The 24,797-nt window shown below is 53.5% G+C and overlaps 1 protein-coding gene across 6 annotated transcripts in view; it reads left to right on the plus strand.

Moving 5' to 3' along the window:
• Positions 1-3,594: 3,594 nt before the first annotated feature.
• PLEKHM2 (pleckstrin homology and RUN domain containing M2) overlaps positions 3,595-24,797 on the plus strand; it is a 35,477-nt gene continuing 14,274 nt past the window's right edge. For 2 of the 6 annotated variants that reach the window (XM_036348185.1, XM_036348186.1), the window contains exons 1-3: positions 3,650-3,805; positions 23,816-23,922; positions 24,283-24,405. In XM_036348185.1, coding sequence (XP_036204078.1) covers positions 23,844-23,922; positions 24,283-24,405 — 202 coding nt within the window. In that variant the 5' untranslated portion in view covers positions 3,650-3,805; positions 23,816-23,843. Of the gene's footprint in view, positions 3,806-23,815; positions 23,923-24,282; positions 24,406-24,797 lie in introns of all 6 variants that reach the window. The other 4 variants (XM_036348187.1, XM_036348188.1, XM_036348184.1 and 1 more) reach the window with 3 other exon arrangements.

Raw genomic sequence — 24,797 nt, forward strand, 5'->3', positions numbered from 1 at the left:
CAACTTCTTCCTTCATCGGATGTAGTTCAGCAGTCGGAGACTTAGGTGAGGACAAAATTAAATGAAGAAGGAGGAGGAGGAAGGGGAGAAGAGGAACAACAACAACGAAATCATTGTTCCTGTGTCACTGATTTGGAAACGAAGACAGTGATTTGCTCGAGGCCCTCGCATGAGTCAGTCGAAGCTTTTGATTCCGATGCCTCAGAGTCTCGTGCCCTTCACATGTGATCCGCCAAGGGTTGTGCAATAAATGACTGGGCTTCAATTGTGAGTGTAAATGACTCCCCATAACAGGATTGATAGGCGTCCTGGTTGTGGGTGTTTGTTTGCGTTTGAATTGCCTTGTGTTTGACAGGCAAGGATGGATTCCACATTCAAGTTCCAGGCATGGGACCTTTACCTGCACATGGACACCCACACGGGGCCCCCCTCTCCCCTTTCCTGCAAAAAAGCCTTGTGAGATTAAGACTTTCTTCTCCCACCCACTCTCATACCCATGCAAACCTTAGGGATTTGATAGGCCCTGAGACCGGATGCTGCTCCTGCAGGTTGTAAAAAGTTGATTGTAACCTTACCCAGTGTGCGACGACGAAAGCAATAGGGCAGAAATGCCATCACCTCACAGCACAGGGGAACAGCCAAGTGATGAAAACACGCACCTGTGGAAGCTGTCAAGTGCCCACGCAACATGGCAGGAAGGTGGCGCCCGGCAGAAGGTGCTGCCCAAAGAGGGCTTGCTGCTTCACAGTGGAATGACAAAGCCAGTTGGTTCCACTCTGGGTTAAATGGCTTCTCATGAGCTAGGGTTGCACCCAACAGGTTGGGGCCTGTACGCACCCTAACGCGGGTGGAGTAGGAAGGGAGTGCACCACAGCTATGAGACTGGCCATTCGAGCCGGCTTTCCTCCTCCTCGCCACAAACACTTCAGACACCCGACTGTTTCTTTCCTTATTCAAAGTGATGTGTCCTCTGCTGTCCGCCTCTGCTCCACCCGTTCAGTAGCTGCAGCCTCCATCCCCACCTGTCATTCTGCCCCTGCCCACCTCCACGGAGGCCATCTCTTTATTTTTTTAAACTAATGAGAAAATGCCCTGGGTTCAGAGATCTTACTTCCTTCCCTAAAGGGTTAGGCCCGTGGTCGGCAAACTGCGGCTCTTTGGCCCCTTGAGTGTGGCTCTTCCTAAGCCTTAGGAGTACCCTAATTAAGTTCATAACAATGTACCTACCTATATAGTTTGTTTAAAAAATTTGGCTCTCAAAAGAAATTTCAGTCGTTGTACTGTTGGTATTTGGCTCTGTTGACTAATGAGTTTGCCGACCACTGGTTAGGCCAAAGGGGTCACCTCCTAGAATAACATGAAGAAATGAAAAGGGATCTTTAGGTCAGAAAAGGATACAAATGGTTTCTGGGCTCCACCATTTGCTGTCTGGTTTTAGGCAAATTAGCCCATCCGCCCATGTCATCTGTACAGGAATGCTGGGGGGACCCATGAGACAAATGTAGGCACTTGGTTCAGTGTGTGGTACAAGTCAGCATCCAACACGTCATCATCGCCATCATCGTTCCCATGAGCAGCTCTCGCCCTGGGTCGTGAGGTGGTGACAGAATGCGGCGAGCCCAGTTTCTCAAGTAGTTAGTTCTCTTTCCTTTTCCTGACACACACTCGTCCCCTATTCAGTCACATCAAAACAAAACAAAACAACTACTGCCATCTTGGGTGTCCCCTGGAGAAACTGAGGGGTGGGGGGTCTTGGGAGTGTATGGGGTGAGGCCCATCTAGGACAGGGATGGGGAATGTCTGAGGGGAGTAGGGTGTTTTGGAGGTGGGGAGGGGCAGCAAGGACCGGGGCTGTATAAGGCCAGAGAAATCATTATGTTATAAATATCCAAATGGGCCTTGGCAGGAAAAAGGCTCCCCACCCATGACTAGAACAAGCTGTAGGATCAGTGTTTCAGGTAGGTGCCAGGGTGACTAAGTGTGGGAGGCGGCGGGAGGGGTAACCTCAGCAGAGAAGAGGAAAAACTGGGGAGCTGAAGTTGAGAAATGGGGTGTCTTAAGCATAAAAAGGGGAGTGATCATTTTGCAATATATACATGTCTTGAATCGTGTTGCATACCTGAAACTAATGTTATGTCAGCTATATCTAAATTTTTTGGAAGTGAAAAATAAGTATATATTGACATTTGTAAAAAGAATAAAAAGGAGAGACTAAAGGAATATATTTATTTGGGACCAAAGGAGTGAAGTGAGCCAGGTAGGAGAGCGGTGTCTGAGGGGGAGGGGAGCGGTGGGGGAGGGGTAGCAGTGCTGTGGGTTTCAGGCTGAGGGAGTTGGCGCCCACAGGGAGTGTGACCCTGAAGCAGTGGGATGGTGAGAGGAGGAAGGGCGCTGGGGCTGCAGGTGGAGTAGAGGGTGTTTGGGGTGAGGAGGGGCACCAAGGACCTGACATGGCCTGAAAGTGTAGGACTGAGCGTGAGGGTAAGGAACTGAGGACTGCAGGGCCAGGGTGGCCAGTGAGGGCCAGGGGGCTGGGGGCTGTGGGCAGGTCAAGGTCGGGGTGCTGGGGTCTCTAGGCTCCTCAGTGCCTGGGGCCTAGGCCTGTGCACTGGAGGGGGGCTGGGGTCCCAGCATGGCAGCCGTCTCTGTGGCCCTGGCCAGCGAGTTCAGTGGTTAGAGCACCAGCCTGCGCTCGGAAGGGTTCAATTCCCAGTCAAGGGCAGGTACCTGGGCTGCAGGTGGGTCCCTGCCCCAGTCCCCCAGTTGGGGGCGCCTGCAGGAGGCCCCCCTTGATGTGTCTCTCCCTGTGGGACTGATGTCTCCCTCCCTCCCTTCCACTCTTCTGAAAATCAGTGGGAAAAATATCCTTGGCTGAGGATTAAAAAAAACAAACAACCAATGAATGCATAAATAAGTGGAACAACAAATAGATGTCTGTCTTTCTCTAAAATCAATTAATCAATAAATAAAAATGTAAAAAAAAAATTATAAGAAAAGGAAGGGGAGAGTGTTGGGGGGGTCTGCGGGCTGAGTCTTCAGCTGGCGGGACGGATAATGTGAGTGTCTCCGGGGTCCCCAGGGTCTCTGAGCTGATGGGAGTCTCCGGGTCCCCGGGTCAGAGGACTGAGTGGGGTGTCGGGGTGTCGGGGTCAGCGGACTGAGTGGGGTGTCGGGTCCCCGGGGTCGGCGGACTGAGTGGGGTGTCGGGGTCCCTGGGTCTGGGCGCTGATGGGAGTCTCCGGGTCAGAGGACTGAGTGGGGTGTCGCGGTGTCGGGGTCCCCGGGTCTGGGCGCTGATGGGAGTCTCCGGGGTCAGCGGACTGAGTGGGGTGTCGCGGTGTCGGGGTGTCGGGTCCCCGGGGTCGGCGGACTGAGTGGGGTGTCGGGGTCCCCGGGTCTGGGCGCTGATGGGAGTCTCCGGGTCAGCGGACTGAGTGGGGTGTCGGGGTGTCGGGGTGTCGGGTCCCCGGTCTGCGCGCTGACGGGAGCCTCCGGTCCCCGGGTCCCCGGCCCGGACGCGCCCGCCCCCAGGCGCCGCCCCGCTGACATCAGTTCCGCCGCCGCCCGCGGCCTCCTTCCCGCCGGCGCTCGGAGCCCGGGCCGGGAGCGAGGGGCCGGGAGGCGAGGCCGGGCGGGCGCCGGGCCCGCGGCCGGCACGACGGAGCCCCCGCACGGCCGGCCGCAGCGGTTGGCGGCGGCCCCGGGCCCGCGGCGCGGGAAGCGGCGGCGGCGGGGCGGCGGCGCCATGGAGCCGCGGGAGGTGAAGGACCGGATCCTGGAGAACATCTCGCTGTCGGTGAAGAAGGTGAGCGCGGCCCGGCGCCCGGCCGCCCCGCCCGCCCGGGCCGCTCCCGGCCGGTCCCCCGCTCGCCCCGTCGGCCCCCGCCCTGCCCGCCGCCCGCCCGTCCGGCCGCCGCGGGGCGCGGGGCGCTCACGTGAGCGCGGCCTCGGGCTATTTTTAAAGGACGGAGTCGAGCTCAGCATCCTCCGCGCTGCCCCCGCCGCCCCGGGCCCCCTGCCCCCCTCGAGCCGCGGCGAAGCCCTGGGGGACCCCGCGCGGCATCGCCGCGTCCCTGCCCCCGGCCTCCCCCCGCCTCGCACGGCTCCGGGGCATCGCCTCCGGTCCCGGGAAGCCGCCCGATCACCGGCAGTTCGGAGGGGCTTCTCGGAGCCTGCGCCCTGGGGTGCATTTGTTGGCGGACCCCCAGGACCCAGCGACACCGCGGACGCGCGCTGCGTGGGGCTCCCAGCCCCTGAGACCGTGGGCCCATTTCCAGGCGGAAAGACCGCATTCCCTATCGCGGGCGCGGCTGTCGGCGGGAGTCCGCTCCTGGGAAAGAAAGGGTCCCGTCTAGAAGGTAGAATGCGGGTCGGTAAAACCAGGCTAGACGCGACGAGCATTTCAGGATGTCGCTGGATTTTGTTCTTCGGCTTGAATTCCTCCATCACCCGTCTCAGTCTCGGAAACTGGAGGGTGCGGGTGGGGTGACTTGGGGTGGAGGGGTCGTCCGAGGATTTGACCACTCCAACACACCAAATGAAGGAAGTTAATTGAGTCAACCGTTATATTTAAATAGCTTTTCCCCATTTAAATGCCTCGAAAGTAGTACCATAGGCAAGCAATTTTACCTTTCGTAAAGGTCCGCGTGGCTTAAAAAGATTGGAAATGCTCTTACTAACATATCCCTCTAAAAAGCACAACTAAAAGTTCCATTGCAGGCATCCAACCAAAGTTTTATTTCTCTCATTCCCCCCCCCCCACCCCCAGCTTTGCTAAGGCGATTGGGGTGTAGGTTTTGCCTACCCAAGGAATGCAGAATGAGCCAAGACTCTGTTAAAACGCAATACGCCTTTCGCAATGGAAGGGAAAGATTGCTGACTTTACTGATCTGATCTGGGCTGGTTACGGCCTCAGGTAGGCCAGGCCTTGCGTCTTTGGGTTTCCAGGTATCAAGGCGGCGGACAGGGACACGTTGTCATCAGTGTAAACATGGATATTTTTGAAGGCAGAGACACCTCCGTAAATCAGTGAATTGTGAAGGAGTTGTCAAAGTTCTTATCATTGTATGGGCTGGGACAGGCACGTTTTATTGAGCCGTAATGAACGCCAGACGATGCAAGTCGCACACGAGAAACCCAGAAACCCATCCCTGGGTGCGTCGCCAGGGAGGGCCTGACTGACTGGCATCCTGGCATCGGGCATGGATTCTGGAGTCTAGCTGCCTGGGTTGAACCCCTGCCCTGCCCGTTAATAACCCTGTAATCTTGGGTAGGTTCCGCCGCCTCGCCACACCTCGGTTTGTCCCCCTGTAAAGCAGGGATAAAATCAGGGTCGTTTTGGAGAGTTAAGGAGAGGATGTATGTAGAGTGTTTGGCACGATGCTTGACCCGGTCTCAGTGGGTAAGTTGTCTTCGTCTGTTTGGGTGGCTATAAAACAACATGCACTTATTGGTCACAGGTCACAGTTCCCCTCCTCCGGGCGAAGACCACTGCTCTCTCCGTGTCCTCACAGGGGGAAGGGGTGTGAGGACTCTCCGGGGTTTCTTTGGTAAGGCTGCCACCCTCGACCTAGCACCTCCCAAAGGCCCAACTCCTCATCCCACCCCATTGGGGGTCAGGACTTCAGCCTCTGAACCTGGGGGACACACGTTCAGTCTGTAGCTAAGTGGTCGTTTCTGTTTGTTTGTCATGGAGTTAATAATTCCTTACTTTTATAAGATCTGAAGACGGCTTAGTGCCTCGCCACCTAAAGGTTGTACAACAACCCTCTGGACTTGCCGCCTGCTTCCTTCGTGTGCTGTGTCTCAGAGAACTGTTTTATGATTCTTGCACCATGAGGTGCCTTTGGTTTCCTGAGGATCTGCTTCTCGTAGGAATCGGTTGGTTCGGTTGCAGCAGGAGGCGGTGCGGGCTGCGGTCTTGGGGGCAGATCTGCCCGGGAACACCAGTGTCACTTACACTTGTCCAGCCCGTGAGAGTGGCTCCACCTTTTCCTTCCATGCACCGCTAGTGAAACGGCCTCCGGATCCTTGTTGCATAAAGAAAATGAGATGTGGCCCCGCTGCTGTGGCTCAGTCTGCAGCGTACGTGGTTGTCCATCTGTGATCAGGAGGCCACAGTTAGCTTCCTGGTGGGGCACATGCCCAGGTTACGGGCTCCATCCCCAGTGTGGGGCGTGCAGGAGGCAGCTGATCAATGATTCTCCTTCATCATTGATGTTTCTGTCTCTCTCTCCCTCTCTCTTCCTCTGAAATCAATAAAAATATATAGTTGTTAAAAAATTTTTAAAAAGAAAAAATGAGATGTGTATTTCTGCAAAAAAAGTTTAAGGATTCATTGTGTATAACTGTGTTGGGAGAGGGTAGTTTAGACTTTTTATCGAAGTAGAATATACCTACACTCCTGTATACCTGGGTGAGTTCTCACAGAGTGGAAACATTCACACACGCAGCACCTAGATCCAGAATCAGAACATAGCCGTCATCCCAGAAGCCCCCCTCTCCGGTTCCAGGTTCCCCTCCCAGCCGCTTCACCCCCAAGTGTATACCACCCCTCTCCCCAGGCCTGTTGGTAAGTTCAGCTATCTTCCCACCTGGATTCTGTGATGGTGAACACACACTGTGACACCAGAGAGGTGAGGCAGCTGTTAGCCACCGGGATCCGAGGGAACCTGTGTTCTCGGAGGCAGGGTTCCCGGGGGATTAAAGAGAGAGAAGAGTTTAATAGGGAGCGCAGGTCAATGAGAATGGTCACAGTGAAAGCAAGTTCCACGTGTTCTCAAAAGGGAGAGAGTAGCAGAAACATCCCAGGCGCGGATAAGAGAGCTTGTGGTTGCTGATTTGTTCATAGTTCAAGAGAAACATCCGAATCAAAGGCCTTTTGCATCGGCCCGTGGTGCTAATGGAATAGCATCCCCTCCAGGGCGGAAGCAGGTTTGCTGCGGTGTTGGGGACCGTGTCTGCTGATGCAGGTGCCATGTGAGCGAAGGCTTTGGCTGTGAGAGGCAGCCTCTGTCCCCCGCACCCAATCTCCTCGCCCCGACAGCCTGTACATTGGTTGGAGGGAGAATTTCAAAAATCATTACAGAAGTAGAAGCCCCAGAGGAGGACTTAACTGAGTCTGACAAATGGGTGGAATTCAGAGAAAGAGAGGAAGCTGGCATTCATGATAGAAGGAGCGGCCTAAGTACCCCCAAGGAAGTGGGGGTGTCCGGGGGACTTCTGAGGACAGCGAGGAGACGGACCGGTGTCCGAGGGCGCGGCTTGGGGGGCTGGAAAGTGCTCTCCCTGGAAGCTGCCCAGCACAGTGGATACAAACCAGGTGTCAGGGCACAGACCTGGATCTGGGTTTGAATTCTGGGTTTGTCACGGACCATGCTGACCCGGCAAATGGACCTCAGCCAGCCTCAGCAGTCGCAGCTTACTCGTGGCATTGTAATGAGAGCGAAATTACTGGAGACAACACACTGAGCGCATTCAGCAGAAGCCTAGCACACAACGGGGCCTGAATAAAACACAGCTGCCATCTTTACCGGTGAGTGTCTGTGTCAGCTCTGCACGTACGCTCATGCAGTTTTCAGGGAAACTTTATTTTTTTTAAATATATATTTTATTGATATTTTTACAGAGAGGAAGGGAGAGGGATAGAGAGTTAGAAACATCGACGAGAGAGAAACATCGATCAGCTGCCTCCTGCACACTCCCTACTGAGGATGTGCCCTCAACCAAGGTACATGCCCTTGACCGGAATCGAACCCGGGACCCTTCAGTCCGAAGGCCGACACTCTATCCACTGAGCCACACTGGCCAGGGCCAGGAAAACTGTTTTTTAAAAAAATGTTTTTAATGAGTTTAGAGAGAGAGGAAGTGGGGGGGGGGGGGGAGGAGAGAGAGAAACATCAATGTGAGAGCGAAACGTTGATCGGTTTCCTTCCCTCTGCACCCTGACTGGAGACCAAACCCACAACCCGGGCACATGCCCTGACCGGGAATTGAACTGGTGACTTTTCAGGGCACAGGACAACGCTCAACCAACTGAGCCACACCAGCTGGGCAGGCAGAGTCGTAACACTACACTTTCCTATTTTTTGCAAGCTCAGGGTCTGTCAAACTTCTTAAAAGCCCAGATGGTAAGTATTTTCAGCACATACAGTCGTTGGCGCAACTACTCAGGTCTCCCCTGGTAGGAAAAAAAAAAAAAAGCAGCCTCAGAGAGCCCAATCATGTCTGCGTCCCAGTAAACCTTCGCTACAGCTCCAGGCAGCAGGCTGGAGTGGGCAGGCCGTCCTTTGTATGTGCACATGTGTGTTCACATGGAGAAGTCCTCGCGGGGGTAGGTTAGGGGTCCCGTTCAGAGACATTGGTGCGACTGGTCCAGTTAACCAAACCTCTGTTGTGCCTGTGTGTGAGCACCTTTTGTGAGGCTTGTGGAATGAATGTGGACACTTGTCAGTCCCATCATATGTCCGTGTATTCAGGTTTTCAAACATACATACATACATTCAAACATGATCACTTCCATCTGTCCCCACTGTCCTGGGCCCTAGGAGGGAGGGTAGTAGCGAGCGAGGCAGATAAGATCCTGGCCTCATGGAGTGGATATTGCAGGAGAAGGAGAAATGAGTAGACAAACCTCCACAAAGATGGTTTCAGCCTGGCCGGCGTGGTTCGGTGGTTGAGCATCAACCAGGAGGTCACCGTTCTATTCCCGTCAGGGCACATGTCAGGTTGCAGGCTCCATGCGGGGCATGTGGGAGGCAGCCGATCAATGATTCTCTCTCATCATTGATTTTTTTCTCTCTCTCCCCCCATCCTCTCTGAAATCAATAAAAAAAAATATTTAAAAAAAATGATAGTTTCAGACGGCGACAAGTCTTTAGCAGGAGAACGTGATCAGTAATTGGCCAGGGAGTGTGCTGTGGATGAGGTGTCAGTAAGGCCTGCCTAAGGAGGTGACACTGCATCCAGCAGGGGCACTGCCTAGGACTAGAGAATGAGCAGCTGTTTTAAAAAGCACCCAGAGATCTCGGAAGTGTAAGAAAGGAAAAGTAAGCGACCCCTGTCCTCCGTCTCCTCAGCCCCAAGTCTGCTCCCCTTGGGCAGGGTACAGAAATGAATTTTGATAAAGTCACGCCCTTCAGGGAATGTTGCTGGGCTGTGGCAACCTTCCCTCGCCCGGGGCAACCAGTGTCCCGCCCAGAGCGAGGTTGTCTGACCAGGCACAGCCTTCCTGGGCCGGGGGTCTCCCCGTCGGTCAGCTGGTGAATGAGCAGCAGCTCTCCCATCTCCCAATCTAGCCTGTCAGTGCTGTGTGGGGCGTGGGCTTTCCCCGTTCCCATTTTTCCACTCCTTCAGACGCTTAGATCTGCCAGAAATGAACCGTTAGGGCGGCTCATTCCTAGACCAGGCCTGGTAGTCAGATAAATGTGGGAATTATATTGACCATTTGGTTTCAATCAATAGTTTTGTGCTCTCTGGTTTCATGGAAAAACTCTATTTAGAGTTTTAAGAATCTTAAAAAAGTCACTTGGGCAAAGCTCTAAAGAAAAGAATATCTACACACGCTTTTTATAAACTGAAGGCGCAGCGTCGGGCTGCCTCTCCTCGCTTCCTCTTTCCCTGCCTGCGTCCTGACATTGGCAGCAGCTACTTCTCTGCGCCTCTCCTCTTGCTGAACGGAGGCTGTCTAGTGAGGGGTGCGAGGGGCCAGAGACCCCCAACCAGGCGGCCCAGGCTTGTGCACCTGACCCCATGGTGACCCCACCCAGGCCTGGTGTTAGATGCCAGGGGAGAAGTGTGAACGGCCCTGCCCATTCCATTTTAAGATGGTTCTCCTTTTACAAAATGCTTCTCTAACATTAGGTTTCTGTTTGAAGCCTTGTGACTGTGGTCCTCCCTCTTTCTTTCTTTCTTTCTTTCTTTCTTTCTTTCTTTCTTTCTTCCTTCCTTCCTTCCTTCCTTCCTTCCTTCCTTCCTTTCTTCCTTCCTTTCTTTCTTTCAATATATTTTTATTGATTTCAAAGAGGAAAGGAGAGGGAGAGATAGAAACATCAATGGTGAGAGAGAATCATTGATCGGCTGCCTCCTGCATGCCTCTACTGGGGATTGAGCCCACAACATGAGCATGTACCCTTGACCAGAATCAAACCCAGGACCCTTTAGTCTGCAGGCCGACGCTCTACCCACTGAGCCAAATAGGCTAGGGCAGTCCTCCCTCTTTCTCTGTTGCCTGGCTCTAGCGTGAGGCCCATCCAGATGATTGGAGGCCCAGCAGAAACTCACCTGCACTTGGGGTTGGACATAGACAGGTGGCCCCTGTCAGTCGGGGTGGGCTACAGCTGTCTCTCTGTAGTCACAGTTACCACTCGGAGTTTCAGGTGGAGCAGTGGCGAGTCCCACAGCCTCCCCCCACCCCCCACCTCCACCCCAAAAAAGCCCAAACTCATCCAGGTGGAGCCCATCCTATATAATAAAAGCCTAATATGCTAAGTGTCTGATTGACCTGTCGGCTGTTCAACCAATCAAAGTGTAATATGCTAATGATATGCTAAGGTCGCTCAACTGCTCACTATGACTTGCACTGACCACCAGGGGGCAGATGCTCCAACCGGTAGGTTAGCTTGCTGCTGGGGTCTGGCCAATTGGGACTGAGCGACGCCCTGGAGATCCTCCTGGGATCCTTCCCCAGCTGGCCAACCTCCCATGTCCCTCCCCGGTCCTGATTGTGCACCGGTGTGGTCCCTTGGCCTGGCCTGTGCCCTCTCACAATCTGAGACCCCCTCGGGGGATGTTGGAGAGCTGGTTTCGGCCCCACCCCACAGGCCAGGCTAAGGGACCCCACTGGTGCACAAATTCATGCACCGGGCCTCTAGTTATGAAAATAAATTCCCAGCAAAATTGAAAATCTGTTGCTGGTGGAAAAAATGTTAGGCCTGGAAACTAATGTTGAGTAAGGGGTGGAGTGGCGAAGTCATGTTTTTATGTGGAAAGAAAGGAGCTGGTATGGGAGTGAGCACTGAGGGAAGAAGGAGGTTGGCATTTGTACTCACTGTGGGCTCCTGGGTGGGTCATTCCTCCCCCTCGAGTCTTTGGTGCTCATCTCAGGCCTGAGGACGTTCCAGCTTGGCAGTAGAATGGTGCCATTGAAGCTGGCGGTGCCCTTACGTCTGAGGAAGGCAGCGGGTCTCTGTTCCCTTTGGATAAAAAGCTCTGCTGGTGGCCTCACTGCTGCCAAAGCCGGTGTCTCGCTTGGGACCTGGAGCCCCAAGTGCAAGGTGGAGTGACCACCGCTGGGCCCAGGGCTCTCATCCTTGGTTTGGGTGGACTTTCCTTCCCAGCCCCATTCTCCTCCTGCGGCTGCGCACTCCTGGTGCGAGTGACCTAGAATGTCCTAGAACGTCCTAGAACTGTGTGAGTGGCGAGTAAGGACAGGTTCTGGGTGAGTCCATTTGGCTGGAGCCGGAAGGTCAGGTCATCGATCTCGGTTGTTATAACCGCCTGGGGTCCTGGAGCCTCCTCTCTCTCCCTGGCAAAGTGGCTGGCCCGGCCACACGGACGTTCTCCCCGTGTGATGTCTTTGTAATTTATCTTTTTCCCCTGTTGCTTTGAAGTGTTGACAACATTGTAGAAATACACAAGGAAGAAAGTGTTCGTTTCCTATAATCTCCCTTCCTCCCTGGGTCATTGTCGTTGGAACTAAGAGATTCTGAGAAACCCAGTAATGTTTGAGAACAAGGAAGAGACTATTGTAGAGTTGAAATCCACAAAAACCTCAAATCTTAATTTTTGTAAGTTGTCAATCTCCATTTACACTTTCACCCTACGTTCTTTATTTTTGGTCTTAAACTACGGAGGCATGAAATGTCCAAACACACTGAGAGGGGCGGGGAGGGGGCGGTAATAATGCCAGAGCATCCTTCACTTTGACTTGCTGCTTACGCACCTGCTGCTCATACCCATGTCCTCCATCAGGCTCACAGCACATTTCCCGGATGAGTCGTGATCCCTGTTTAATACTGAGGGAGAGGAACTTCAGAGCAATAACCTGCCCAAGACCATAGCTTCCTGAGGGGCAGAGCCGGGCTTGAACCATGGTCTGGCTCATACCTTTCCGTTTCTCTGACCCTTTGCCATCTCCATAACGTTTGTCTTGAAATTATAACCGTAGGCCAGTCTTGTAGGTAGTCCTCCATTTTCATTGAACAGATATTTTGTTGAGTGATTGCGCTGTGCTGAGCTCTCTTCTAGTCCCAGGAATCATCAGCGAACAGAACCCACCACGTCCCTGCCCCCTTGGCGGCTTACTCTCTGGAAGGAGATACTGACCTTAAACAGATCACAATGTCTTTGGCGTAAACCCCGGGCCCTCGTGTCCTGTAACCACCATGATGGCCTGGTAACCCGTGGGGTTTTCCTTGTGCCTCCTAACTCTGTGTTTACATTTTCAACCTCTGAAGTCTCGGACTGCATTGCACAGGCCAGGGTCCCCGTGTCCACGGGGCAGCTCTGACCACTCCCATCTAATCTTGTGATTTAGACAGAGACTGGGTGGCCATTTTCCTGAGCAGCAGAGTGGTTGCTGGGTGGGGAAGCACGCATACGATCATGCAGTAGATGCAGCAGGGGAAGGGGGAAGTGAAAGGTGAACACAGAACCAGTGAAGGCTCCAGGCTTCGAAAGACTGATTAAAATGAGGCTTTGGGAACCCCCCCTCCCCCCCTGCCAAAAAAATGCCAAGAGTGCACAACATGGAGCGCTTAGAAAGCGCGCGCAGGGTTTCTGCCAGCCCCTGCTTCCACCCCAGCGGCAAAAGCACGGGGTGGGACCGGAATAGAGCCGTGCATGCGTGTTCTTTCAGGCCTTGGGTTGGCCTCTGGCCCCTGGTGTTTGCCTCTTGGCAGAGCCCCTGCCGTTCCCTCCCCACTCTGAAGGGAGTCCTGCTTCCTCCACAAGAGGTCAAGGCCCTTGCGGAGTTCAGAAGCAGAGCAATCCTAGAACCTGGGGCTGGTCATGCCCCTTCCGGGAAGGAGAAGCACTTGTCTGCTTTTGGACTCCACGTTCTGTCACAGGACCCAAGAGATCTGTGCCCAGCCAGCCAGCCCCCTTCTGCTGTCGCTGTTCCGGCGCCCAGAGGAAGTTTAGAAGAACGAAATCCAAGTACCTGCTTTTCTCGGCCTTTCCCCTGCATGTCTTTCAACAGAGCTGCCAATAAAAGAGGGCCCGCCAGCTCCCCAGCCACAGGCTCATGCCCAGTGACCTGGGGGGCGGGAAAGAAAGCTGGACACGGGGGTATGAGTGGCGAAGGAATGGTTACGAAGCATTGATTTCACCCGACTTGCTTAAAGAACAAAGCGGGCCCCTGGTAAACAACAGCACATGCTTCGTGACGACCCCACGTGTGGGGTGCCAGCCAGCCCCAGCATGTCGCCCAGCCTGGGCACGAGTCCATCCTGGGCAGGGGCATTGGCCGAAGGGCAGTGTTTTTCATGACCAGGACCTCTGATTGGCTCTCGTGCAGGGGTGGTTTCTGAGATTTCTAGTTCTATAACCTACTGTCATTGATTGTCTCTGGGTGTGAAATATCTTCCAGGCTAATGTGGGGTGGGATCTCAGGGATCTTAAAATTAGGTCAGTAAGTCAGGAGCGCTGTGGTTGCCTGGGTTGGTGGGGCAGTGGGCACCCAGCAGGCAAAGCCTCTGACCCTCTCACGTTGTCTAGGAAGGAAGCGATTAGGACACTGGCATTTTACAGAGCCCTGGGAATGGCCCACGGGCCCACTGCGCTGCCCTCCTCAGGAAGGTGTGGGATGAGCACTCTGCACATGGTTCCAGCAGGTGCCCTGGCCTTCGCTTCATCCCCAGGTGGGCTGGAAGCAGGGGAGCTCCCTCTGTGGCGTCTGCGCACACCTGGCCAAGGCTGCAGTGAAGCAGAAGGACCCAGGGGCCCAGCCAGGAGCTGTGAGAAGCTGCTTCACCTCCCTGGGCCCCAGTCTCCCTGCCTGCAAAATGCGGGTCTGGCTAAGCCCGTGATGGCGAACCTATGACACGCAAACTCATTTTTTTGGTTGATTTTTCTTTGTTAAATGGCATTTAAATATATAAAATAAATATCAAAAATGTAAGTCTTTGTTTTACTATGGTTGCAAATACCAAAAATTTCTATATGTGACACGGCACCAGAGTTAAGTTAGGGTTTTTCAAAATGCTGACACGCTGAGCTCAAAAGGTTCGCCATCAGAAGTCAGAGTTCCGTTCGCTGATAGCCTGTCTCTGGCTCACGCCCCTGCGGCTCAGGGCATTCTCACTGAATGAGTTTCCTCCGGGAAACTCCGCTTAGCAACTCAGTGGTTTCTACGGGCTCTTCTGCTCTTAGGTCCTGAAATTCTTCAGCCCGGTCAGCACCCGGCCTTGTCTTAGGTTCCAGTGGAGAATCTTCACAGAAACGCTGTTGGCATTGGCCTTCTAGCCCTCAGATCGTGGAAAAGAGGTGCTATTGCTCTTAGAAGCTTTGCTGGGAGACGCCAGTCTGCCCGCCTTATTTGTTTATGTATTTGTTCACTTGTGTCCGTTGATGTGGTGGCCACCTGACGGGGACATTGGGGAGCTCCAGCCACACCAACCCTCCGGCAGCTGCCACTGACCTGGGTGGGCCCTCTTAGGGTCCTGCTCCCTGAGGGAGTCCAGGCATCAAGGTTTGGGGACATCCCAACCAGAAAGGTACTCAGTAGTATCACACGCAGTCGCCACAGTCTGAATAGAATCCCAAAGGCAAGGCAGGCGGTGCCTTTCCCACAAGGCCCGTCCCTGGCTGGCCGTGCACCCGCAGCAGCATCCCGTGGAGGCAGCCTCGGGGATTGGGTGGCCTAGAGCAATCATGTCAAACTCACAGCCGCATGTCTTGTTTATTTGGCCCATGTTAGCCTTTGAGTTTGACATGCTTGGCCTAGAGCAGTGATGGCAAACCCATGACACGCGTGTCAGAGGTGACATGCAAACTCATTTTTTTGGTTGATTTTTCTTTGTTAAATGGCATTTAAATATATAAAATAAATATCAAAAATATAAGTCTTTGTTTTACTATGGTTGCAAGTACCAAAAATTTCTATATGTGACACGGCACCAGAGTTAAGTTAGGGTTTTTCAAAATGCTGACACGCCAAGCTCAAAAGGTTCGCCATCACTGGCCTAGAGGGTCCTGCAGCTCAGGGTGGCTCTGCGTTTGAGCTGAGCTCATGTAACGGTGCCATCATGGATTTAATTTTTAATAGAGCTGACTTCCATCCCGGCCGGTATGGCTCAGTGGTTGAGCATTGACCTATGGACCAAGAGATCATAGTTCGATTCCCAATCAGGGCACATGCCCAGCTGCGGTGGAAAGCCAACAGCAAAAAAAAAAAATGAAGGAAGGGTGGGCTCGATCCAGGTAGGGGCCATGCAGGAGGCAGCCGATCAATAATTCTCTCTCATCACTTATGTTTCTTTCTTTTCTTTCTTTTTTTTAATATTTTTTATTGATTTCAGAGAAGAAGGGAGAGGGAGAGAGAGAGATAGAAATATCAACGATGAGAGATGAGAGAGAATCATTGATTGGCTGCCTCCTGGTTTATAGGTCAACGCTCAACCACTGAGCCACACCGGCTGGGCTTCTTTCTTTTTTTAAAAAATATTTTTATTGATTTCAGAGAGGAAGGGAGAGGGAGAGAGAGATAGAAACATCAGTGATAAGAGAGAATCATTGATCGGCTGCCTCCTGCATGCTCCACGCTGGGGATTGAGCCCACAAACAGGCATGTGCCCTGATTGGGAATCGAACCGTGACCTCCTGGTTCATAGGTCGATGCTCAACCACTGAGCCACGCCGGCTGGGCCATTTATGTTTCTATCTCTTCCTCCTCCTTCCTCTCTGAAATCAATTAAATGTGTGTGTGTGTGTGTGTGTGTGTGTGTGTGTGTGTGTGTTTTGTTTTTTTTAAAGAGCTGATTTCCGGTCAGGTGGCAGCCCACCTTTCCTTCATTTGGGGTCTTTTCTGCTTTTGGATTTCCACCTCCTAGGCTCGGCCTGCTGCAGCTGTTCTAAACTGCCTGTTGTTTAAATACATCCGATGGCATGGAGCCACTAGGGAGGCTGCTGTTCCCTGGCGATGCCTCCCGGCAGCACCCAGAGGTCCGAGCCCTCTGTGTACTGAGCTGCGATGGAGGAGGCCCAGCACTGGGCCGCATGGTGGTCGGCCGTCTGCACAGGCGCCTTTGCAGCCCTGTGTCTCGTCTCTCCAGCCCTGTGTGCAGACGCTCCCGGCGCTGGGGCGCTTTCCATCCTGCTCCGCGAATGTGCGTGGGCGCCCCACAGCGCAGCGCTGAGTAGGTAGCAGAGTTAGATTCCAGGCCTCCCATCTGGAATCTTACTGGGCAGCCCCACAGCCTCTGTAGTCTCAGCCGAGAGGGAGGAAGAAAGTAGGGCACCTGTAGTGTCTTATTTTCATGTGGCCACTTCCACTCCTTCACCGCTGCCTTGGGGTTATCTATTAGGGACGAATTCTGGAAGGATTCCTTAGTACCAGCCTAGGACTAGGAATTGATTTGTGGTTGTGTGTCTGTAAGAGACTGGAGGACCTAGAGGGCCAGGCGGTGGCAGCTCAGAGCACAGAGTGGGACTCGCCCTGATTAACATGCTCTGAGTCAGGCATTTCTGGCTGGCTGGAGCTGTCACCCACATTTCCCCGCAGCCACGGGGTCTGGCACAGTCATGCCGGGCAGGGAGCACCATCCTCCTGGCTCCGAGAGAGAGTCGGGTGGGCTGGGCCAGCTCCCCGCCCGGTGCCTCAGCGCACCCAGAGCATCAGAGCGCGGAGAGGAGCAGCTGGGCCAGCCCAGGGCGTGGTCTGAGAACAGGCCTGAGTTCGGGGAACCACAGCTCTTTTCTGGTTATTACTTTGTCTTAATCCTTTTCATCCTCAGCTGACCTTGCTTATTTTTATTTATTTTTTAAATATATTTCTAATGATTTCAGAGAGGAAGGGAGAGGAGGGAGAGAGAACCATCAATGATGAGAATCACTGATCGGCTGCCTCCTGCACGCTCCCTACTGGGGATCGAGCCTGCAACCCGGGCATGTGCCCTTGACTGGAATGGAACCTGGGACCCTTTAGTCTGCAGGCTAATGCTCTATCCACTGAGCCAAACCAGCTAGGGCTGACCTTGCGTATTTTTAGATACTCCTCCGCTGAGAGCTTTTTCATGCCCCCACCACCACTCACAGCAGGGCCCGCCCCCATCTGGGCTCGCATTGGGGCCATCCTGTCTTTCCCGCCCAAGGACTTGACTTTTTCACTTTCACTCCACCCCCATTATCTTGCCATCTTTTCGGCAGAACTGCTCCGGGTCCTCTCCTCTTCTTCCTTCCCCCATTCTTCCTCTCTGCCCCGCTCTCCTAACCAAAAAGGCAACACTTTATAATTCACAGAAGTCCACGGGCAGCTCTTCTCATCTCACGAGGTCTTATGTCTGCGGAACCCCCTCCCGTCGCTGTTTTGAAGCAGAGGCACCCATCACATCGTCAGTAAACACTGCTCAAAGAGGAGGGGCTTTCCTCACCTAAGCCAGCACCACAGTCACACCTTTAGAATTTTAATGCTAATCCTTCCTCGGTACCATCAAATATCTACGAAGTTTTCAAGTTCCAGTGGCCTCACGGATCTCACTTTAAAAATGCCTCATGTGCTGGAAGCAGGATCCCAGTAAGCCCCGTCCCTTCTCGGCAGCCCCTCCAGGCCCTCGTCCCTCCCCCTTCGCTCACGTTGCTCTCGCCGAGGTTCCCAGGCCCCCCTTTGTCACTTCCCTCTGTGGCCTCCCTTTCTGTGGGAATGTGACCCGACGGACTGCTCATCCCCACCTTTGGAAACCTCCTTCACTCGTAAAGGCCGGTAGTAAACAGGTTAGTTCCTCAGGCCATACAGCACCCGCTGCATCTGCTCCCCTCTCGGCATGGCACATGGCACGAGAGCAGCTGAAGAAAATACAGAACCAATGGGCGTGGCTGTGTTCCAATAAAACTTTATTTACAAGCATAGGAGTGGACCCACTGGCCACAGTTTGCCGACCCCTGCTCTGAAATTCTCTGGACGGGAAGGAAACACTCAAAACTACTTGGCAGCCTGAGCCGCAGGATGGACTTCTTCCCAGAAGTGGGGGAGCTGCTCCCCGGGCCACTGCGGCTTGCGTTAACCAAACCACACACACCCGCCCTGGGACCCTGGGGAGGGGCCCGCGTGTGGCAAGAGGAGGGAGGGGGCAATGGGAAAGCTGTCTTTTAAAAAATACATATGTATTTTTAATGGGTTTCAGAGGGGAAGGGAGAGGGGGAGAGAGAGACAGAAACATCAATGATGAGAAAGAATAATTAATCGGCTGCCTCCTGCACACCCCACACTGGGGATCGAGCCCGCAACCTGGGCATGTGCCCTGACCGGGAATCGAACTTCGACCTCCTGGTTCACAGGTCGATGCTCAACCGCTGAGCCACACCGGCCGGGCCAAGTTGTCTTCTTAAAGATGCCGCGCTGGCTTTTCTCCTTGTTCCATCTTCCAAGAAGCAGAGCTGAGGACACAGAGCTCGTCCGCTGTGGCGCTTTTTAGTTCCTGCGACTGTACGAGAGGGGACTGCCTCTCTTGGGTTCTCCTACCACATATTAGAGCAGACTCTAACATTTTATATATATTATTCATTTAGGGGGTCTTGAACCCAGCACAGGTGAAAACAATTTAAAATCAGGCTCTGCCACTTACTAGCTCTGTGACCTGTTTTATGGGGGTGCTGTGATGACTACAGTAAGTAGTCTTTGTAACGTGAGTCATCATTGCTGCTACATTTAGGAAGGGTTTGCAAGGTGTCATGCACTTGCTATGACATGGGGAGTATCTGAACCCTCACAGCAACCTATGGGAGGGTCCTGCTCCTAAGCCCATGTTACAGATGAGGGAACCAGGTTTGGAGAGGTTAGCTAACTCGCCCAAGGTCACACAGTGAGTGAGTAGCAGAGCCCACATTCAATTCCAAGTTGTCTGACCCCGGAATCCACGCTCTTAACCATCTGCCTCCTTCTTAGTGCATCTAACAAGCGCTCAGTAAGTGGTGGTTGTAATTGTAGCCGGTGTCAGCTCTGCCAGGAGGCGGTGTGTGTGACCGCAGAGTAATTTGGAAGAGAGGTGGTCATTGTACTTCCAGGCTGAGTTGTGTTCATTCTACTCATTCCATTCCTCCTGCTGCTCAGGAGCCCTCATGCATTCCATCTTGCTCTCCTCCCACTCCTTGCTTTTCCAGAGCCTCTGGTCTGACCGGTGCAGTGAGTGGCCACCTGCTGAATACCTCTGCCGTTTGCCTTGATGTCATGCATCACTGACCAGCTCCCCACGCAGGAGCTCGGGCTGTTGACCTTGATCCATAGGGGTTCCCCTTCTTCTTCCTGCTCCTCTCTAGGACTCTGCTGAGTGGCAGCATTGATTCAGACTCTCCTCGTCCCCTGAGATCATGGGAAATCTTTATCAACCTGCTGTGAGATGGGTTGAAGGACAGGCCTTGGAGCCACCTGCTCGTGAATGGAGAGCAGATCAGTCCTGAGAGCAGAGCCACCTTCTGTCTTCTTACCTGAGCTTACGTTTAGCCAAGTGCTGTCTTATCATTTTGACGAAGACCGTGAGTTCATTATTCCTCATGATCTGGGTTCATGTCTGTTGAGCACTGGCTGTTTACTGGGACCTGTGCTAAGCCTTTTCCATACTTTATACCGTTCGCTCCTCCACACCAGTGCTGTTCAGCGCTTTCTGCAGTGATGGGACGCCTGTGTCTGCTCCGTCCAGCAGGGTACCCTCCAGCCACACGTGGTCTCTGAGCATTTGAAATGTGAATAGTGCAACTGAAGAACTGGGGGAAATGGGAAACTATAGAGGAAAATACTGACAGATTTGACTACATAAAAAAATTAAAATTTCTCAATAGGAAAAAACACACCAAAAGCAAAGTTTAAATGTCAGTTGAGACTGGGAAAAAACAAACAAACAAAAACACACCCCAAAACAGAAAACAGTGCAACAAACAGGGTTAAATTCTTAACGAATAAAGAGCTGCAGCAGATGGGGGGGGGGGGGGGGCGTATATAATACTTTCAACAATAATGATTTTTTTTTTTAAAAAGAGCCGCGCCCTAACCGGTTTGGCCCCGTGGATAGAGCTTCAGCCTGCAGACTCAAGGGTCCCAGGTTCGATTCTGGTACCTTGGTTGCGGGCACATCCCCAATAGGGGATCCGCAAGAGGCAGCTGATCGATGTTTCTCTTTCATCAATGTTTCTAACTCTCTATCCCTCTCCCTTCCTCTCTGTAAAAAAATCAATAAAATATATTTTAAAAAAAAAAAAAAAAGAGCCGCAGCAGATAAGCAAAGCCCAGCAGCCAGGAGATTGGGGAGGTTATGAATAGGCGCTTCACAGAAATGTGAGAGACAAATGGCTAATAAAGCTGCCCAACCGCATTAGTGATCAGAGAGACACAATTTAAAGCAGTTAAGCACTGTTTTCCATCGGTTGGAGCAGCAGAAATTAGACTAGGTCCATCCTGTGTTGGCCAGCTTGGTCAGTGTGGAAACTGACCCACCTTTTAGACAGGCGAGTGGCCGGCTCCAGCCACATGGTGAACGTGTGTGTTCTTTAGCTCCGCAGTTCCACGCTGAGCACTCACCGGGCATATCACCCACACAGGGATCCACCCATGCTCGTCGCAATATTTTGTGCAATATCAGAGAATTGGAGCTAGTAGCCATGTCTGACCATGGTTAAAGCATGGTGCCGCCCATGGTAGAATACAGTGTGGCTATGAGAAGAACACAGTGGATGTGGATGTAGTGATGTGGAAATATACACCTGATGTATTGTTAAGAAAAAGCCGCTTTCAGAACAATGAGTACAGTATGATCCTATTTCACTTTTTAAAATCTGTGCATGGCCCTGGCTGGTTTGTCTCAGTGGATAGAGCATCGGCCTGCAGACTGAAGGGGCCCTGGGTTCAATTTCGGCCAAGGGCACATGCCCGGGTGGCAGGCTCGATCCCCAGTAGGGGGCTTGCAGGAGGCAGCTGATCAATGATTCTCATCATTGATGTTTCTAATCTCTCTCTCCCTCTCTCTTCCTCTCTGAAATCAATAAAATATATTTTTTTTAAATAAAATCTGTGTATGCAGGGAAAGGGCTGGGAGGACACACACACACACAAGCTGTTGACAGTGAGGAACAGGGAGTAGGCGGCTTTCATATTTATATCCACTTCTGTGTCACTCGCATTCTTAGGACGAGCAAATGTTGTTTCCAGAATAATTTTTTTTTTTTTTACTGTGAGGAGACTACTTTAGTGGAATAAAACATGCCGAGCTTCGCCAGGACACAGCCCGTGCTAATGCAGGAGCCAAGGAGTCTGTTCTTGCTTCAGTAGAAAAGACAATAATCTGCACAGCACCAGCTTCTGTGGTTGGCTTGATTTAAAATGTGCATTAAAAGGAAATCGTTGCGCTTATAGCTTACCCACACTCGTCAGTGGAAGGCCTTTGCTGCTCCCAAAATAGCACTCAGCACGGGCTGCGTCCTAGCGCCTTCCCTCAAGCAAAGGCACGGTTCTCACCGCGGTTCCCTCCATGGGTCCCCGGGCCTCGCACTTCCAGGAGCCAGGGGAGCAGACAGGCCCCTCTGGCACCACCCCCACCCCTGAGCCCAGCCTGACAGCAGCTGGCTCAGAAATAATTTTGTTCAAGAAGATATTTTAATTTATTTCAGAGAGAAAGGGAGAAGGAGATAGAAACATCAATGTTGAGAGAGAGTCACTGATCGGCTGCCTCCTGCACGCCCCACACTGGGGATCGAGCCCACCACCCGGGCACGTGCCCTGACTGGGAATCAAACCGTGACCTGGCTCATAGGTCAGCACCCAACCACTGAGTCATGCCGGCCGGGGAGGAATAATTTTTTTTAAGGTATCTTGACCTGAGAAGGGAGTCTGCGTTCTAGCCGTGGCTCCCTCATTTAGCTAAACACATAGTGAAGGTGGCTTCAGTCACCTTCTCTGTTTAAACATAAATGAGTAAAAATTTAAAACTTGTCCATGTTTTCAAGTGGGAGAGTGGGCATGGCTACTTTCACAGCGAAGAAGATGGATAGGCCTGTTTTGCTCTTTTACTTAGGGAGTCACACTCCATCTCTGAGGGTGCTTCTGGCTCTAACATTAAGCCCCTGACCTCAGATCTCCTTGGATTTTGAAATAAAAAATAAATAAAAAAAACACAACCACGGACCTTGGCGGTGTGGTTTTCGGTAGTCAAGTGCACAGAAGACTTTTGGCCGCTGCTGCCAGGGAGTCGTGTGGTTTTCACGGGCTCACTGCTCTTCCTGTCCGTTCTGGAAACCTCTCCTCCTGGGCTTATTTTGCCTGCCTCTCGGGACGCAGGGCAGACCCGAAGGACCGAGCCTGCCCTGGCCCGCAGGCCTGCGGCTCACTTGGTCGCTGGGGAGAGACTGTCTCTGTGGTGCGGCCGGATGGGGGCCTCTCTCCAGGAGCGCGTGCTTGCTGGTGTGGCTGATGCGTCTCGCCTGCTGCCGCCTCCACTGCGGCTTCAGGAACACTTGAGAGCAGGTTTGTCCAGTGCCAAGAGCTTAAACCTGAGCTGAGCGAACAGGGATGTGCTCTTCCATCGTGTCCTTCCCCCTCAGGCCATGGCAGGGGCAACAGCAGAGCACGAGAGAATGGCTGAAATGAAGGTGCAAAGACGGTGCCTGGGGCTTTCTTTGAAAGGGGCTCCTGCCTCCTAACTGGTTGCAGAGAACTCAGTCCAAACATCTGGGCTTCACCCGGCCGGCGTGGCTCAGTGGTTGAGCATCAGCCCGTGAACCAAGAGGTCGCTGGTTCGATTCCCGGTCAGGGCACATGCCCAGGTTGCAGGCTCAATCCCCAGTAGGGGGCAGGCAGGAGGCATCTGATCAATGCTGTTTCTCTTTCATCGATGTTTCTCTCTCTCCCTCTCCCTTGCTTTCTCTCTAAAAGTCAATAAAGACTTTTTTTTAAACCCACAAATTAAAAATAAATAAATAAATAAACCCCCACAAATATCTGGGCTTTCTTCGCCTTCACTAAGCGGGTCGAGCTGCCCTCACCTTCGCCAGCCGGGTGGCGTTTGCTCGGAGCTGCACTTCGTCCCGCCCGCTGTCCACATCTTGTATCAGTCCACCTGAGGACAGTGTCCTCCTTGGTGTAGGGCTTGCCATGAGCCTGGCATGTTCCCAGATCCGTGTCCAGCCTCGTCAGGCTCCTCAGGCAGATCCTTGCCGGAGGCTGGCATGGAGACCGTGGCAGCCAGTGTCCGAGCCCATCAGCCCTTAGCTTTTCCAGAGGAGCAGCTTGGAGCAAGGCCTTTGTGTGGCACAATCCGGGGGCGGGGGGGGCATTTACACTGGGCACGGGGGTTCGTTTAAGTGGGTAATAACATTCTAACTAGCAACCCTGGGGCTGTGTAGCTCAGTGACCCAGGCTCGGACCCTGGTACCACCTGAGACCTCCGCATGCAAAGCACCTGGCAGAGCCTGAGGGGCCTGAGCTGCAAGGACACAGCCTTGGTCTCTGGACCCTGCAGTGCAGGACGGGCAGCAGTGCAGGCAGATGGAGGCGGACCCCCTCTCGGTCACCATGAAGACGCCTTTCGTCTGGTTTTCTCAGCCACCTTCCCGGTTCCCGGGCTCCTGTGGCCTCCTCTGTCTCCATCTCCGATCTAAGGTGGCTGTTCCCCTTCAGTTGCAGAGCTACTTCGCGGCGTGTGAAGATGAGACCCCTGCCATCCGGAACCACGACAAGGTGCTGCAGCGCCTGTGTGAGCACTTGGACCACGCCCTGCTGTACGGGTAAGCGGGCAGCTGGAGGAGGCGGCGGGCAGCACAGGGCACGGCCGGGCCATGCGCGGCCTCCGGAGAGAAGTCCCCGGCCTCGTCCGCCTTCTGTTGCTCCCTCCCTTGGCGGGGAGAAATGTGTCTCGCTCAGGTGGGCCGCAGGCGGTCTGTGGTTATCCGGGTAAATTGTCTCTGAGCAGGCACACGAAGGGGGGAGAAGGAGTAGGTGAAATGGGGAGGCACGGTGCCTGTGGGTCCCGCCGGGAAGCCATGGCTCTTGGCCTTGAGCTCACGACTGACGCAGCTGGTGGGCCCGCTGCCGGCACCTTCCCCGGGAGCCCTGCCCAGGGACAGCAGCTCCTGTCCTCTCCTCAGGCTGCAGGACCTCTCCTCTGGCTACTGGGTGCTCGTGCTGCACTTCACCCGCAGAGAGGCCATCAAGCAGATCGAGGTGCTGCAGCACGTGGCCACCAACCTGGGGCGCAGTGAGTAGTGCAGGTGGATGCTGGGAAGGGCCAGCTCCGCTCTCCCTGTGGGTGGCTCGGGGCTTAGGTGCGGCCTCCTGGTCAGCCCCGGGAGCCAGTTCCCGTGTGATGTCCAGAGGCAGTGGGACCCCCAATGCCAGTGCCCTCCAGAGGCCCCTCCTCCCTGCGAACGGCAGTCTGTGGGAGCGTTGAGGACGGGGTGAAGGAGAGTGGGATACTGAAGAGAACCCCAGCCGAGCACATAATGGGTCCCGCTTCCCTCCTTGATGAGGATCAGTGTTAGCCTGCAGGGTCGTGCAGAATCCTTGCCTTTATCAACCCCCTGGAGTTTAAAATCTGCCCTCTTTGTCCAGCTTCCTGGGCAGCCACAAGCTAGGGGCTTACGGGAAAATAAAGATTTCCGGG

This window comes from Myotis myotis, unplaced genomic scaffold (assembly GCF_014108235.1).
Source record: "Myotis myotis isolate mMyoMyo1 unplaced genomic scaffold, mMyoMyo1.p scaffold_m19_p_2, whole genome shotgun sequence".
NCBI lineage: Eukaryota > Metazoa > Chordata > Mammalia > Chiroptera > Vespertilionidae > Myotis > Myotis myotis.